The 15576-nt window shown below is 40.7% G+C and overlaps 2 protein-coding genes and 2 long non-coding RNA genes across 4 annotated transcripts in view; all 4 read right to left on the reverse strand.

The window, feature by feature from the left end:
• Positions 1 to 15576, reverse strand: part of LOC311045353 (contactin-associated protein-like 4) — a gene marked incomplete at both ends in the record, with an annotated part of 213324 nt that overhangs the window by 48933 nt on the left and 148815 nt on the right. Inside the window, 2 exons of the mRNA XM_084057199.1 lie at positions 726 to 853; positions 3416 to 3578. Of these exons, the coding sequence (XP_083913325.1) occupies positions 726 to 853; positions 3416 to 3578 (291 nt within the window). The remainder of the gene's footprint in view (positions 1 to 725; positions 854 to 3415; positions 3579 to 15576) is intronic.
• Positions 6323 to 8437, reverse strand: LOC311045985 (uncharacterized protein; the record flags this gene model as incomplete). Its single annotated transcript, XM_084058055.1, has 4 exons — positions 6323 to 6686; positions 7815 to 8015; positions 8242 to 8325; positions 8416 to 8437. 4 exons carry the CDS (start codon positions 8435 to 8437, stop codon positions 6544 to 6546), a joined length of 450 nt encoding a protein of 149 aa, XP_083914181.1. The 3' UTR covers positions 6323 to 6543.
• LOC311045357 lies at positions 8657 to 9261 on the reverse strand. Its single transcript, XR_014600761.1, has 3 exons — positions 9145 to 9261; positions 8909 to 9005; positions 8657 to 8768 (listed from the first exon to the last, which is right to left on the reverse strand). It is a non-coding gene; the product is annotated as an uncharacterized lncRNA (long non-coding RNA).
• On the reverse strand, positions 10267 to 13525 carry LOC311045356. The gene is made up of 5 exons (XR_014600760.1): positions 13418 to 13525; positions 11572 to 11728; positions 11331 to 11466; positions 10578 to 10698; positions 10267 to 10458 (listed from the first exon to the last, which is right to left on the reverse strand). It is a non-coding gene; the product is annotated as an uncharacterized lncRNA (long non-coding RNA).

Below are 15576 nucleotides of genomic sequence, written 5' to 3' on the forward strand. Positions count from 1 at the left end.
TAGATCTCTGCGATGTTTACAAACAGTGCACAGCTCAATCTTAAGGATTTTAACGAGGTCTATGGCGACATGAAAAAAACAAAAAAACAACAGTAAAACGTTGGCACTGGTGAGTACATTATGAGATTAACCTCTGGCATGGAATGTGTTAAAACTTGATTGGTAGGTATAATTTTTTTTTTTTTTTTCTTGCTATCAACTTCAAGTAACAGGAACATCACGCAGGAACAGGAACATCACGCTTCAGCTACTGTATATGACGCCTGTGCAGTGCACACAGGCGCACAGACGCGGACACACGCGACGGAATAGCATTTATTAAAATGTTTGTCTCTCTTACCCATATCTACTTCAATAACTCATATTAGTGTCTTACTGTGTTTAACATTTTGGTAAATTTGTAAAAATCTGAACAATTTCAGACAAATCATTCCATGCAGCACGTCTTACAGTAGATGCAAGTTTAATTTAAAAGATGGCAACTCGAATGTGTAGCCACACAGACCCTCTTCTAGGACCGGCTTCGGACCGGCTTTCAGGTGGGTTCTACACTGCTCAGGCCCTGGGAGTCGCAGTGTAAACCATGCCAATGCAAATCTGATGGTAGATATTTGGTCTTTGGAGAGGTGATAATAATTCAAACTTGGAGTCACATTTCACATAATGTCAACACCACACCATGCTGTAACCATGGCAGTCAGGTTCCGTAAACATTATGGACTTACTGTCTCCATGACAACTGAGGGGCCCCACCCTGTAGGCGGCTTCTGAACCTGGTCTCTGGATGTCTCCAAGAACCACTGACCTGACCGGGAGGTCATCCTTCTGGGTCAACAGGCCAGAGTCATTAGCCCTGCAGGAGGACCAAGATTAAACAGGTAATACAATGATGGAGGAGGAAGAAGAAGAATTGTCCTGAGCCAATCATTTGATGACTCCGGTAGAGTGACCGATGAGCCGGTCACCAAATTATTGTCTCAGGAATCTGACCAAAACAAAGAAATCTCCATAAATTCAAGGCTTCATGGGGTGTGTAATTGATAGAAAATAAGTAATTTTCGGGGTGAACTACTCCTTTAAGTAAGTTCTTTTTGGGAGCACTGCGACATGTATTTCCAACCCATGTGTGGTCATATTCAGTTCAACCATCTGAAAATCTACCAGTCTGGAATATTCTGTCTTAAAATACACCCAGGACTTGTACGGTAGTGCTTACTTACATAAAGCACATCTGATAAAATATTGAGGGACCGGAGAATCTTTGGTCTGTAAAAACAAACAAGATTGAGTGTTGACCGTCTGCCTGGGAAGATGGTAAAAACGAAAAGTAGTTGATCTGTGCATTTTGTGGAGACGATTTCCATAGGATTCCCAACGCGCAATTAAGAGTGTTCTGTAATCTAAAGGTCACAGATTCGATCGCCCGTCACTATTTTGTTCCGGTAGAATTGTCTTTTGCCAAGACACTGAACCCATTACATGTTATCTCATTCTAAAGGCATTCCAAATGAGGAAGTTAAATAAATATATAAAAATATCCCATTCATCAAGTTTATTCTAGAGCCGTGGTTTTCAACCAGTGGTCCGGGGACCACCTGTGGTCCTTGAGGGGGTTCCAGGTGGTCCCCAGCTAAATGATGGAGAGTTGGTAAACATCTACATTACTTAATTAAAGAATTGTTATTTTGATCAACGTTTGCCTGTTATCTCTTCTATGGTACCAACATCAAACTTGAGCTGATCTAGAGCCCTATAAAAGCAATGTGTTTGTCTGTGATCCACCCACATAGCAGAGGTCCCAGGACAGAAACGTTTGCTTTTTTAAATTCACCCCTCACTATGAGCACAGAGCACTTTATGAGCATTTAAAAATGAATAAATACTATTTTCTTAAGTCTCTGTCTAAGGAGTTTTTCTTAATATTTATGCAGCGAGCGAGTCTTTTTCTGCCAGTTTTCCTTTCTATTTTTGAGACTGCCGCACCTGCAGTCAACCGTGAACAAAGGACAAAGAAGGGCGCAACAGTTTTCCCCGTTCACCAACATCAATACAGCATGGATGGAATTGTGGACCAAATCTTATCAAACCCACAACAAAATATTCAAAGTTTTGGGTCTGAGAGGCTAAATCTCATCACACGGTGGTTCCCTGGCTCAAATGCTGAATAAATAAATAATGCACCTTGATATGAAAAGGGTTGAAAACCCACTGTTCTAGAGTAGAATAGGAGAATTTATACCACATACTCTCTGTGTAAAACAGAGGTGAAAGCAGGCCACTAGTGTCTACTAAAGTATACTACTAAAGAATTCATTGAGGGGACAGCAGCAGCCCGGCCAAAAGCCACGTACAACCTTCCAAATAGCATATAATAGTTCCACGCTCGAGGGAGGAACCCCGCATGCAGCATTTCCTTTTCAAAACTGTTTGGTTTCTGGCAACTTATACTACAACTTCTGCTGAAGCCGACTATGCTGTGAATTTCTGGCAGACAGTCATTCCTGCAAAATATCTCTTTTCAAGTAAGACACCCTATACTTAGAGCGACTTACTGTAGACATAAAATTGCAGGAAGGAGAGGGCTGTTTGATAAAATATGGGGTCCGGCTTTGAGTTTTTGGAGAAGGATTATGATGATCAGCATGTATAGTGCCAATCCTGCAGACTGGTTCATAATCATAGTTTGTGCTTAATATGATATTTTCTTTCTTCCAGCAGAATTGTGTTTTCCTTTTTATTTGCATCACCCTGTACATGTGTAAATCCGCCATCATGTTTTATTCATCAATGTGTTAGAGGGATTGTTTGTCTTTTTTTGTACTTTGTTTGTCAGTTTGGTTTTCATTTATGCCTCTATAAAAATGCCAGTTTACAAGTCAAAAGAAATATAAGATTGATTTTATTGATCAATGACTGTATAAATCCTTATAAAACATAAAACAAATCTCTCAAGTAAATTTACAGACAGCATAAGTTGTGATGTTTCATGATGCATCCAACAATGGGTCAAACAAACTATACAACTTCTGTGGATTCGTCTGTAACTGCGTAATATCTGTGTAATAACTGCGCGTGTGCGTGCACATTTTCGTACAGCGATTACAGTGATTTTAGCAATAAATGAGTCGGACCGGGTCTAATTATCCTTGAAATAGCCTCGGTTTGTTTCGGACCGGGTTCAGTTTGCCTCGGTCCCGTTTCGGACCGGGTGCACTTACCCTCGGCCCGGGTCCAGTAATTTAGAACGTTTTCTCGGGTCCATTCGGACTGCTCCAATTATCCACAGTTCGGATCCCATTTTTTTTACCCGCGCTACCCTTTAGTGTAAACGAAGGCAAAAAGCAGGACTTCTCCCTAACAATAACAATCAAATCACTATGGGCCATACAAACAGTAAGGTATACAGTATAAGTACCATTGGTTGCGGTCGGCATCACAGTTGCAGTAGTGACTCGGGTCCAGACAGCTCCCCTGCTGGCCACAGGCACACTGACGGCTGCCTGGCGACGCCCCGGCCCAGTGGGTCTGCACCTTCCCTTCACCTGGGCCTCCCAGCCACCAGCTGAACGGAGAGCCCTCTGGAACACATCATCATTATTATTATCATTATTATTATTATTATTACAATGTTACACCTGACTGATGATGCCAGAACTGCATTGTGAATAGGGATGTTAGGGTTCAAGTGGATTTTAATCCATTAAGATCTGTGTCATTTTAAGATTTCTTTGGCTATTCAAAAATAGGAGATCTACAAGCTCATAGTGCGGCACCAAGTGCCGCACTATGAGCTTGTAGATAGACCAAAAGCGAATATTTTTAACTCCAATATTTGCTTCTAGGGATCCCTGGAACAGAATATTTTGAGATGGGGGTCCGCGGCCAAATACATATCATTTGGGGGTCCTTGACATTAAACAAATTGGAGCAACACTGATATAGCAACATACTGTTAAGATTTAGAAGATTGTCATCATCATCATTTATTTAACTCACGACCATGATGTAACATGGTCGTGAGTTAAATAAATGATGATGTGAACATGGTCCATGTTCACATGGTGCTCCATACCATGTTCACATGGTATGGAGCACAGATATCATAAATCATGCAGTACAATACATAACAATATTCGTACAGACTCAGCAAAAGGCATGGCAAGCATCATTTGAACAGAGGAAGAATGTTTTTTAGAAAAGCACCCAGCTGATAACATAACTTTTGTCTTATCAGATTGCAGTAGTAAAATTAATTTCAGCATAGATGGGTGAGTTATATAGTACTTTGGCAGGTATTTCTGTCTAAAACAGGGATCTTCGACGTTTTCAGGCCAAGGACCCCCTAGCTGAGAGAGAGATGAAGCAGGGACCCCCTCTATATCGTATAAAAAAATATTGTGTTTCAGATTCAACTTTTTTTTTTACATGGTCTACTCTCTTTTTACCTCTTAGCCAAAAATAGCCGATCTACAAGCTCACAACGCCTCGCAGCGCAGGTTGTAGATCTGCTATTTTTGGCTAAAGTTCTCCTCAGAAAATGGATGCCAGGGTTCAAGTGGTTAAGGTAAAAAAAAGAATCCTATCACACAAAGATTTGGCGGACCCCCTGTAGTAACTCGGAGGACCCCCTAGGGGTCCCGGACCCCCTGTTGAAGACCGCCATGGTCTAAAATTCATAATGTTGCATTCAAACATAACGTGAAACTCATCTCCAACTCAAGAGACTGCGGGGCAGACCAAGGACCACCAGATGGGGGGGATTATAAAGCCACGCTGGCCTGGGGAACGCCTCGGGATCCCCCCCCCAGGTACAGAGTTGGCTAATGTAGCCGAGGAAAGGAAAGTCTGGCGTGTCAGTCGGGACGGCGGTTCTGGACTAACCGCCTATCCCACCGACTCGACGCCAGGCACGGCACGGCACTCCCTCCGGTCGCAGATGTGCCGAGTTTGAAGTCGGACAGTTGGACGGTTCTCAAGATAGATAGATCACCGGCTTCGAATGCTATCAATGCATTGAATGGGAGATTATCACGTTTTATCAGACCATTGAATGGGGCGAGTAGGTGACGAGTAGGCGATACACGGACCTACCCGCGATTTGTCAGACCATTCATTGGGCGTAATCAGGAGCTACTGACACTTTGGAGGCGGAGCAGTCCCCACAACAATATTTACGATTCTGTGCCTATCGGTACATAACTCCAACGGCGCTGAGTAGGCTCAGGCGAGCGTCGGGCTCTAGCTCGCCTGAGACTGCGCGCCTCCGTCATGGTCCGAAACCAAAACAACCAAAACCATAACCGAAACTGAACTATTTAAGTCATCTCCGTTGGTAGGTCAGTATGTCTTGATAACACCCAATGAATGGTCTGATAAATCGCGGGTAGGTAAGTAGGTCGCCTACTTCGCCCATTCAATGGTCTAATAAAAGGTGATAATGTCCCATTCAATGCATTGATAGCATCCGAATCAGGTGGATAGATAGATACCCAGAGGAAAAATCTGCTTCTCATTTTAATCTCAGATGCTTCTCTTGAGCAACCAGCTTTTATTTCTCATTTGAAGATCACTTAAAGATCACCTATGTCTTTTTATGGCTCCTAACTTGAATACTAGGATCCGTAAGCGAGACATAGGGGGAGACAGGGGTATATACATTAGAGCTGTATTTGAGAGATACATGAGGAAAAGACAAGATACAATAAGAGCTGTATTTGGGAGATAAATGAGACATAGGCGAGATACATTAAGAGCTGTATTTGAGAGATACATGAGACATAGGCGAGATACATTAAGAGCTGTATTTGAGTGATAAATGAGGCATAGGTGAGATCTCCCTATTGGCTTTGTTAAGTCTCTTTAGCTTCTCATTGAGACATACATTAGCAATAATTGAGATTTAATTTCCCATTTCTCACTGAGGTATAAATGAGTGAACATGCTAATAAATATTTAAAAAACAGCATTAATTGTGGCAAAAACACATTTATTGAAGTATCCACAAACAGCAGGCAGCTTTAACATATATTTATATGTACAAAAACAAAAATGTATTGGCATCAATTTACATAAAAGTTGAAACTTAGGTATACTGGGAGTGGGGAGACTAAAACTAAGACGAAAAATGTTCTACCTTTTTCCACTGACAAACTAAATGGAAACTAAATAAAAGCTATGACGACTAAATATACTGACAATTTCGTCAACAAATAACTAGACTAAAATGTTAGGAAGGGACTAGTGGACAAGCGATCTAGTATGTCATCTTACAATTAGTTGCATGCTGAAAATTGCAGATCTACAAGCTCACGTGTCGCGGTGCAACGTGTTGTGAGCTTGTAGATTGGCTATTTTCAGCAAGTGTAAAAACAGTCATTACGACGGCATCAAGGCCCGACAAAATACATTTTTAGTCAACTAAATCAACTGTAGATTTAGTCGACTAAAATCTTATGACATTTAGTTGACTAAAACTAGACTAACACTAAAACATTCCAGGTGACTAAACTAAGTGAAAACTATTCAAGAGACTAATGACTAAAACTAAAATCTGCTGCCAAAAACACTGGGGAGTACATAGTCCTTTGCAGCACGGCTCCGGCACTTGTTGGTCATGGCTTTCTTCAAGCCCTCTTCACTGAAACCATTGGTCCATGATGCCAGAGAGGAACACCGCAAGACGTAGTCTGCAGACAGAGAAGATGACATGACACAAGTCAGTCAACATGGGTTTCCCCCGGTTAAATATATACATTTTAAAGACTATATGACTCTACAGAGTAGACTGAGCACAGCATAGCCACAGACGAGGCCAACCTGGTTCAGAGTGTACTGTACGTCCCACCAGCGCAACATGTTGGAACATGCATTTTTTTTACTGCACAAAGGCAGCCAAATTGCCCAATGATAATGTATTGGTGACATCATAAATTGAGAATATAATTTACAAAACCAAGATTTGTCAAGGATCAAGTATATTTATATGTCCCAAGCTGGGCCTTTCACAGCAGATAATAAACGCCCTAAAACACAATACAGTAAGACAGACATGTGTATATTGTCACAAGATACCCCCAACAATCTTTCTAGCCCCCTTAAAAGGAGAATTCCATGCTAGAATGCTTTCTTACCTTTCTTTGTAGTTGTTACTCCTTATTGCCTATTTCCCCTACCATAGGCCCTCAATGAATTGTATTGAATGGAATGGGAATTGAATGGGGCTATGGGGTGTTGTGCTAATTCGCTTATTTCCATCGAAATAAGTAGTAAAGTGTGCCGCTTGGGATATTATTTACATTATGAAAAGAGGATATATACAAAAATAATAATAATTTTGAGCAAAAGAAATAAGCGAATTAGCACAACACCCCATAGCCCCATTCAATGCAATTCATTTAGGGCTCATGGTAGGGGAAATAAGGCCAATAAGGAGCTTTTGCACAAAATAACACCTGGACCTCTTTGGTGTGTACTTAACAACTACAAAGAAAGGTAAGAAAGCCTTTTAGTATGGAATTCTCCTTTAAGGGCATTTTTCTGTCTAATACCTAGATTATCATACCAGCAAATAGCAGCAAAGTATATGACAGATTCAATGAAGGCTCTATATCATTGATTTGTTTACCTGAAACCTGGCTAACTTCCTTAAACAGAAAAGGCACTGCTGGCCTTTCTTGCAAACAATTTCAGTATTGGAATCGAATTTCAGACGATTGTCGATTATGGTCCCAAGATATCTATAAGTGGTTACCAACTCCACTGACTGGCCATCTATAACACTACTCTGAGGAACTAGTGGTGTGACAAATACTTACTGAACAGTGCATCCCTCTTCGCCTCATCCAGTTTGTTCTTCCCCTCTGGGATGACACCATGCTTTCCGCATATGACGGCATTGCGGCACTCCTCATGGGTGAAGAACACCTCGAACAACGCGTGGAATAGCCTCTTGCAGTCCTTCCTGGCATGCTGGTGTATGGCTGCCAGCTGCACAGAGGAAATCAACTGTCCACAGCCTGTGAATAGAGAGCGAGCAATTAACCAACTGCATTTTAAGACATCAGTTTTGCACTTGTAAGGCTCAGCTACATTGACCCCTTTCTGCGCTCAGTGCACCATGAAAACAGACAACTGTGACCTTCTGAAAACTTCACTATCTAGTTGCAGCTCACAACACGGATCACTCGCTACCAAGAACGTCAGGTTCAGTGTGAAATGTATGGCAAACGTAAACATCCATACCTGGATATAGCTCCTGCTGCCCGAGACTGGACACTCCAGACTCTAGGTCACCAGGGTGATGAAGCCCTTCAGTGCGTCTAGTTGCTCAGAGCCTAGAAAAAAGACAAAAAAATCTGAGTCTACTGAGTGTATTTGTAAAACAATAAGATTGAGTACTGTTCTATATAGCTCTACAGTCTATTCTGATAGCAGTCATTGATGAGTATTTGTTCAGTAGCAGGGGTCGATCTCCCCTGCTCTTCAGTAAACAGAAAATTTAGGGATATTTTGGGATACCAAAGTTTTCCAGTCATGTCAGAGAACTCACAAAAGAGGTACAGGACAAAGTAAAGTTTCAAGTGAGACAAAGACATTAGCAGACAACTGAAAACTGCAACATTACAGGCAATAAAACTTACTGATACTGGAGAGCACAGTGGTTATCCTCCTCAACTGGAGCTGGAGCTTCTCCACCTCAAACCGACAAGAGTCGCAAGGCTGCCACCCTTGACCCTCTGGTATGATCTGGTCCGATGGATTTGGTTGACCTGGAAAGATTGAAAGCACGTCAAAAACTGTAAAGAAAAGTTAAAAAAAAAAAAAAAGTAGAATGCAAAACTCATCTATGAATCCTGAATTTGAAGGACAACAGTGCCAAGTCTACTGACACTTAGCTGAGGAACCACACCTTCTACTGGAGCATCACTGGACGGAGATGGAGGTTGCAGTACACTGGGTGTTTCTTGGTTCCACTGATCCAAGTCCATATATGTAGCTGCATACGGCTGTGCAGAAAAGAGAAAAAGCCCTTAATTGTACTTGGTCAAAAATCATCAAAACTATAGGCTACTATACAAGCTCATAGCGCAGCACCGAGTGCTGTGCTCCGAGCTTGTAGGTCTAAATGGGTTAAGAAAGACATACCTCATCAACAGGTCGGCAGGCCTGTGTAGAAGAGGCTGGAGGGTATGGCTGTAGATCGGGGTAAAAGGTATCACAAGGTTGCAGAGACATAGAAAAGTAACCTTAGTTTGTAGTCTGTCAAAGATCTTTAAAACATAGCTATGCCTTTATGCAATGCATTGTGGATTTTAGATAGACCAATCAAAAGCAATGTGGAATGTAATACAAGTCACAAATAAATTCAATCTAAAGAAAACATACCTCTTCAACAGGTCGATGGGCCTGTGTAGAGGCCGGAGGGCATGGCTGTAGACCATAGTTAAATGGGTCATAAGGCTGAGAGACAGAAAAATGACATTAGTTTGTAGTCTGTCAAAGATCAGTACAAATACATTTACTAAATGAAGTTGTGTTCAATGGAGTGTTGTGTTCATCACATAACATTCACCACAGTATAAATACACCCGAGATCAGTTGACTCAAATGAATTCCACCCTCCTCCCCAACAAACCTTTTCATCCACAGCTTTGCCCTGCGATACTGTTAAATTTGAGCAGAAGGTGTGGTCTCTTACTACTAGTGAACCAACACTTACAGTATATCTGAAATGTTACAAAGTCACAACTTAAATGTAGACATTAAATGTATTGAAAACATTTTACCGTGTCAAGAGCTGGGCAGAGGGCCTGGGGAAAGACCGGTGTGGCCCAAGGGCTAGGCCCACTTGAAAACGGATCATAAAGCTGGAGACATAGCAAAATAACATTAGCGGTAGTTTGTAGTCTGTCAAATTGAAAATCTACAGCCAATTGTAGATTAACTAACCAACACTTACGACATTTTTTATCTTTAACCCATTTTGTACGGGACCCCTTTTGGTGTTTTAAGCATTATGTTATACTTTAGCTATTGAAAAATAGCAGATCTACAATCTCATAGCGCGGCACTTTTTTAAAAAACGTGAACATGTAGTGCAAATCTTTGGATATATTTTTTCAGAGCGTTTTTAACTGAAATCTTTGCTTCAGGGGGGTCCCTGGAACAAAATATTTTCAGATGGTGGTCGGCGGCCAATTACATATAATCTTGGGGGTCCTTGACATAAAAATGTTTGAGAATGACTGACATAGAAACAGGGTTTTTTCAGAAAACTGTCAGGATTTAGAAGACATTTGTAGAATCGTTCCCAGGTCTAAATGGGTTAAGTAAAGACCTTACATAGTATTGAAAAGAACATTGTACCGTGTCAGGAGTCTGTGGACAGAAGCCCTGGGTATGGACTGGTGTGATGGCCTTAGGGCTTGCTAGTTGTGGTGCAGACCATTGAGCAGAAGGCTGGAGAGACATGAAATCTAACATTAGAAAAAAATATCTGAAAATAAACCAAAACAAAAAAAGAGAAAAAGGGCGTGGAACCAAAACATGGAGGTAGACTCTTGAGGCATAAAACTCACACGGCAAACAAGTCCGTTAAGGAGATGGCAGATGTCAAAAGTCCATTCAGGCAGGATGTCTAAACCAGCAGGCATCCACCGGGGTGAGGAACTCATGGTTGGAAATCAGTGACATGACAATCTGGAAGGGCACAAAAAAGAACAATATAAGTATTGAAAGCTGATTATGAGGTGTAGGTGGGAAGACAAGCAGAGAAGGTCAGGTATCTACAGGGCTGAGAATTGGGGACAGTTGTCATGTGAGACAGGTGATGAGGAAATGTGTGTGGACAGTTAGAAGATGGCAGGTCTGGGGAGGTGAGGGGCAATCCAGAAACTGCCCTGTGATCCTTTCTTCTTACATTAGTTGACTTTCCCTTTTCTGAACAACACCTAATAGGTAAAGTCCTTTTGCACACCTACTTAGAAAGGACATGCAGTTACACAGGAGATGACAGCCAACGTAGAGAAGAAAATAAGTGGTCCTGCACACCATATTCAATTACTTAAGATTTATTTGAGGATTTTTTTTTTGCTTAACTACCTAATGAAGGTCAGCTAATCGAAACGTTCTTACAAATAGATAAATAAAATGTAACTTAAGACAGTGTTCTGACCACTTCTTTACTTCTGAACAACTCCTAAAATCAGAGCCTGAGATAGAGATCTAAAAAAAAACGAATTAAGTAATAAAACTCTACTAAAATATGACCATGACAATGTCATTCATATAGTGGGGAAGAGAATGGTCCAAATGTTTTGCACATAACTTACACTCAAAGCCAATCGAAGTCCATCAATTGCTTCAGGAGGGAGGAGACAGGAGGACAAACCCACTTTTCTGGCTGAGCAGCTTTGTTGTTTGGTGCCACCGCCAAATTGCGCCAATGGGTTGATCCCAACGAAACATCTTAAATGACAAAACACATATGGAAAAGGTGCACTCACAGCTGTTCTACAAGAGAGCACATCTTTCGAGTTACACATGATGGTTCTACTTCAAGCAGAAAGTTACCTTTGAATGAATTCCAGTGTGTAACAGGCGTGCTCCTCCTGGTACACCAAAGTTGTAATAACTGGAAAACTGCCATTCCAGCCAGGAAGTTGATCTGTGGAGCCACAACGACCGACCTCAATGCTCAGCATCCATTGTGTAGCTGTGAGAACTTCACCTAAAGATAATTTGACATATATGGTTTGCATGTTAACAGTGTTTGTCTGTTGCTTTCCACATAACCATAGACTGTTAAACTAAAACATGACCTCCATATAGTCTCCGTATTTGCAATGCTTTAAAACAGATTAGAAAAAAACAGTAAAAAGTGTGCAGACTAAACTCAGTGTTAATTTAACTGTCTTAAGCCGGGGTCTTCAACAGGGGGTCCGGGACCCCTAGGGGGTCCTCAGAATAACTACAAGGGGTCAGAATTACTACAGGGGGTCCGCCAAATCTTTGTGTGATATGATTATATGTTAATTTAACTGTCTTAAGCAGGGGTCTTCAACAGGGGGTCCGGGACCCCTAGGGGGTCCTCAGAATTACTACAGGGGGTCCGCCAAATCTTTGTGTGATATGATTATTTATTTTACCTTAACCAATTGAACCTTAGCATCCCTTTTGTGAGGAGAACTTTAGCCAAAAATAGCAGATCTACAAGCTCACAACGCCTCACGCTGCAAGGCGTTGTGAGCTTGTAGATCAGCTATTTTTGGCAAAGAGGGAAAAAGAGCAGACCAAGTAAACAAAAAAAGTTTAATCTGAAAAACAATTTCATACAATATAGAGGGGGTCCCTGCCTCATCTCTCTCTCAGCTAGGGGGTCCATGGCCTGAAAACTTTGAAGACCCCTGGTCTTAAGGATCCATTCATTCCATTGGTACATTTGTACTCTCTTTCCCTAAATTAAATGATTTTACTTTGTACTGTAGGTTCAAAACAAAATTCATAGATGTAATAATAATAATAATAATAATAATAATAATACATTAGCTCTCACTGATGTGGTCTGATTTATACCTGAAATAAACAATGACATCATGCACCACATGGAAATTAATATGCTAATGCCATGTCTAAGACTGTGTTGTACGCCCCAAAAAACTGATTTAAAAGCTCACAATGCGTCGCTGTGAGCTTGTAGATCAGTGATGTTTGGGCATGCGCGAGTCTGTATAACCCCCTGTATTATGACAGTCATGACGAAACGTCAACCTGGTGTTTGCACGTTCTCCATGTAATGCCCTACATCTACATTAACGTTCAGATTTCAAATATAAAGTGCTTACCCCATGGCCACGGATGTTACAATCCACTTCGGGTCGGTGTAAGTACCCGTATATTCCGGATTGTAAAAAAAAAAAGCATTTTAATCCGATCGGTGGCCATTTTGTCATAGAGTTATAATGTAACAGAGTGCAGTACTCCTCCCAACCGATAGGGTCAAGTAGTTGAAAGCGTACAGAAATACGGAGAAAATGGCCATCGATCGAATTAAAATGCTTCTTATTGAACAATACAGACGATACGGGTATTGCTGAGTGCCCGAATAGACTTGTAACATCCGTGACCATAGATTGAGCACTTTATATTTAAAATCTGAACGTTTATGCAGATGTACAGGTTGTAAATGGAGAAAGTGCAAAAAAAATGGTTGAAGTTCGGCCGTGACGCTCGTGATGGACGAGCGTCGTGTGATCCATAGCTAATACACGACAAAGCAAAGCAAAGTTTGTTGTTTACCCAGGGTGTCGGACTAAGCACGAAGCTTGTTTCCAGCCGGACCCTGCATGGAAATGCACGACGTTTACGATACTAACAAGTTGGATAACACACTTTAATTCCATAAAGTAATTCATCTTACCTGTTATCTAGTAGAGTAGAAGCACGGAAGCAACTGGTTTGTAAATAAATGTTCGCTTAGCCGACGGTTAGTTAGTTTCGTTTCTCTGGCTGAACCCGCCCGGCCGGTTCAAAACTGATAAGCTCCGCCTTGAACAGCTGCGTGACGTAATGACGTAATGTCGCACTGTAGGTCTGGTCAGGTTCTCAACCTGTGGGTCGGGACCCCCAGGGGGATCCCCACCTGATTGGGGGGGATCTGTAGGTGGCAGTGACAGTGAAGTGACAATTTAAGTAACCCTTTTAATACCTAAAAAAAAATGGTCGAAGAAAAAAAAGAAAATAGCTGATCTGCAATAAGAAGTTATAGATTTTTGAAATAGTTCAAAGTTAAGCTTTTCTCACATTTTTCAAAAATATTTTTTTTAAATTAAAAAACATGTTTTCAGACTCAAAAGAGGAAGCTGAATCGAATAGGCTAGGTCTCGATTTTGTATGACCCTTATAAAGTGGTTTAAACAAGCGTTAAAGTTTCATAAACTTGGAAGCTTTTTTCACAAACATATTATTAATATTATTATTTTATTTTGACCCTTCCACCCTCTTATTTAGATGATTTTGAGTCGAATGATAGGTTACACAATAGTCTAGTATTGTTTAATAGGGAAGTTATAGATTTTTGAAATAGTTCAAAGTTTATCTTTTCTCACATTTTTTAAAAATATTTTATTTTTAAATTTAAAAACACATTTTCTGACTCAGAAAAGGACGCTGAATTGAATGGAATAGGTCTCGATTTTCTAGGACCTTGGGAAATACAAAAGCTCACCAAAAAGATTGGACGTTGACTTTTGTCACAAAATTTAGCACAAAATCTGGAACTAATCGCTCCAGATATTTTTTTAAAATCTAAAACTTCTCTCCATCCATATTGAGGGTAAGCCGGATATTTTGGCACCAGCCCTGATTTTTTTTGACACTGATAAAGCTCAAAGTTCAGCGAAAAGACTGCAAAGGTCAACTCTTGTTAAATTTTTAGAAATTGTATTTTTCTTCGAGACTCTGGTTGTAGACAAATATGATGACACTGATTCCAAATATTTACGTTTTATTTTTCTCGGAAAACAGGAAGTGCCTCAAAAGGCCACTTCCTGGTTGGTTTTAGGGTGTTCCAGGCCCGTGATTTCCCCGATATATTTTTTTCCTAAATCTACACGTAAAATAATGCCAAAAGTCGAGATGATCAAACCCTGATATCAAATCATGATTTAATTATCCTTTAATTGGCTATGGTTATGGCTTCGCTATCTTGCTCAATATCTCGAATACGATAAGGACTTAGGGTCCACTTTTTGGATATGTTGTAGAACTGGCTGAGACGCACGCATGGATGTCTTGTTTGTCCCGTTACGGCACTTTTTTTTTTTTGACTTTGTCCTTTGGTATGGTCTTAAGGTTTAAGACTCTATGAGCCTTCCGAAAGTATAGAAGGTCAACTTAGGAGTGTCGTACCGTGACAAACAAGACATCCACGTGTGCGCCTTAGCGAGTTGTACAACATATCCAAAAGGCGGATTCTAAAGATGTATGGTTATTGAGATATATCACTTTATTGCACGTATTAACTTGACATTCGACCCTAGCCAATTAAGGAGAACGGTATGGCCGTGTGTGAGGAGAGTTATATGTTCGCGTTCGGGGTGACGCGCTGGCCCAGAATTTGGTGTTCAATTTCGTTTTTAATCCTTTCAAACAGTTTTTCACTATTATCTCGGCCTCTAGGGGGCGCCAAAACTATCGGACAATGGATTCTCGATCAGTTTTTCATCCCGAACGCGCCAATATAACTTTCCTCACACACGGTCAAGCGGTTCTGAAAATTGATAACATTTATATATTATAATAAATAAAATGTTAAAAAAATAAATTGTAGTAAACATTTTTAAGTTAAGCCAAGTATACATGATTAGAACATTCTTAAACATTCGACAATCAAGTCTAATATTTCTATAAATGCTACAAATTGCTACACAACCTGTATATCCAGTCATTTTGGGGCATAAACAAGAAGTTGTAGGATAAAATTAATTATGATGATGATAACTGATAATGATGATGATTGTAAGAGCCATAACGAGCTTAGGTCATGATGACCTGATTTTGCATTGATCTTAATTGTGC

Source organism: Gymnoscopelus microlampas (genome assembly GCF_963454915.1).
Source record: "Gymnoscopelus microlampas genome assembly, chromosome: 5".
Taxonomy (NCBI): Eukaryota; Metazoa; Chordata; class Actinopteri; order Myctophiformes; family Myctophidae; genus Gymnoscopelus; species Gymnoscopelus microlampas.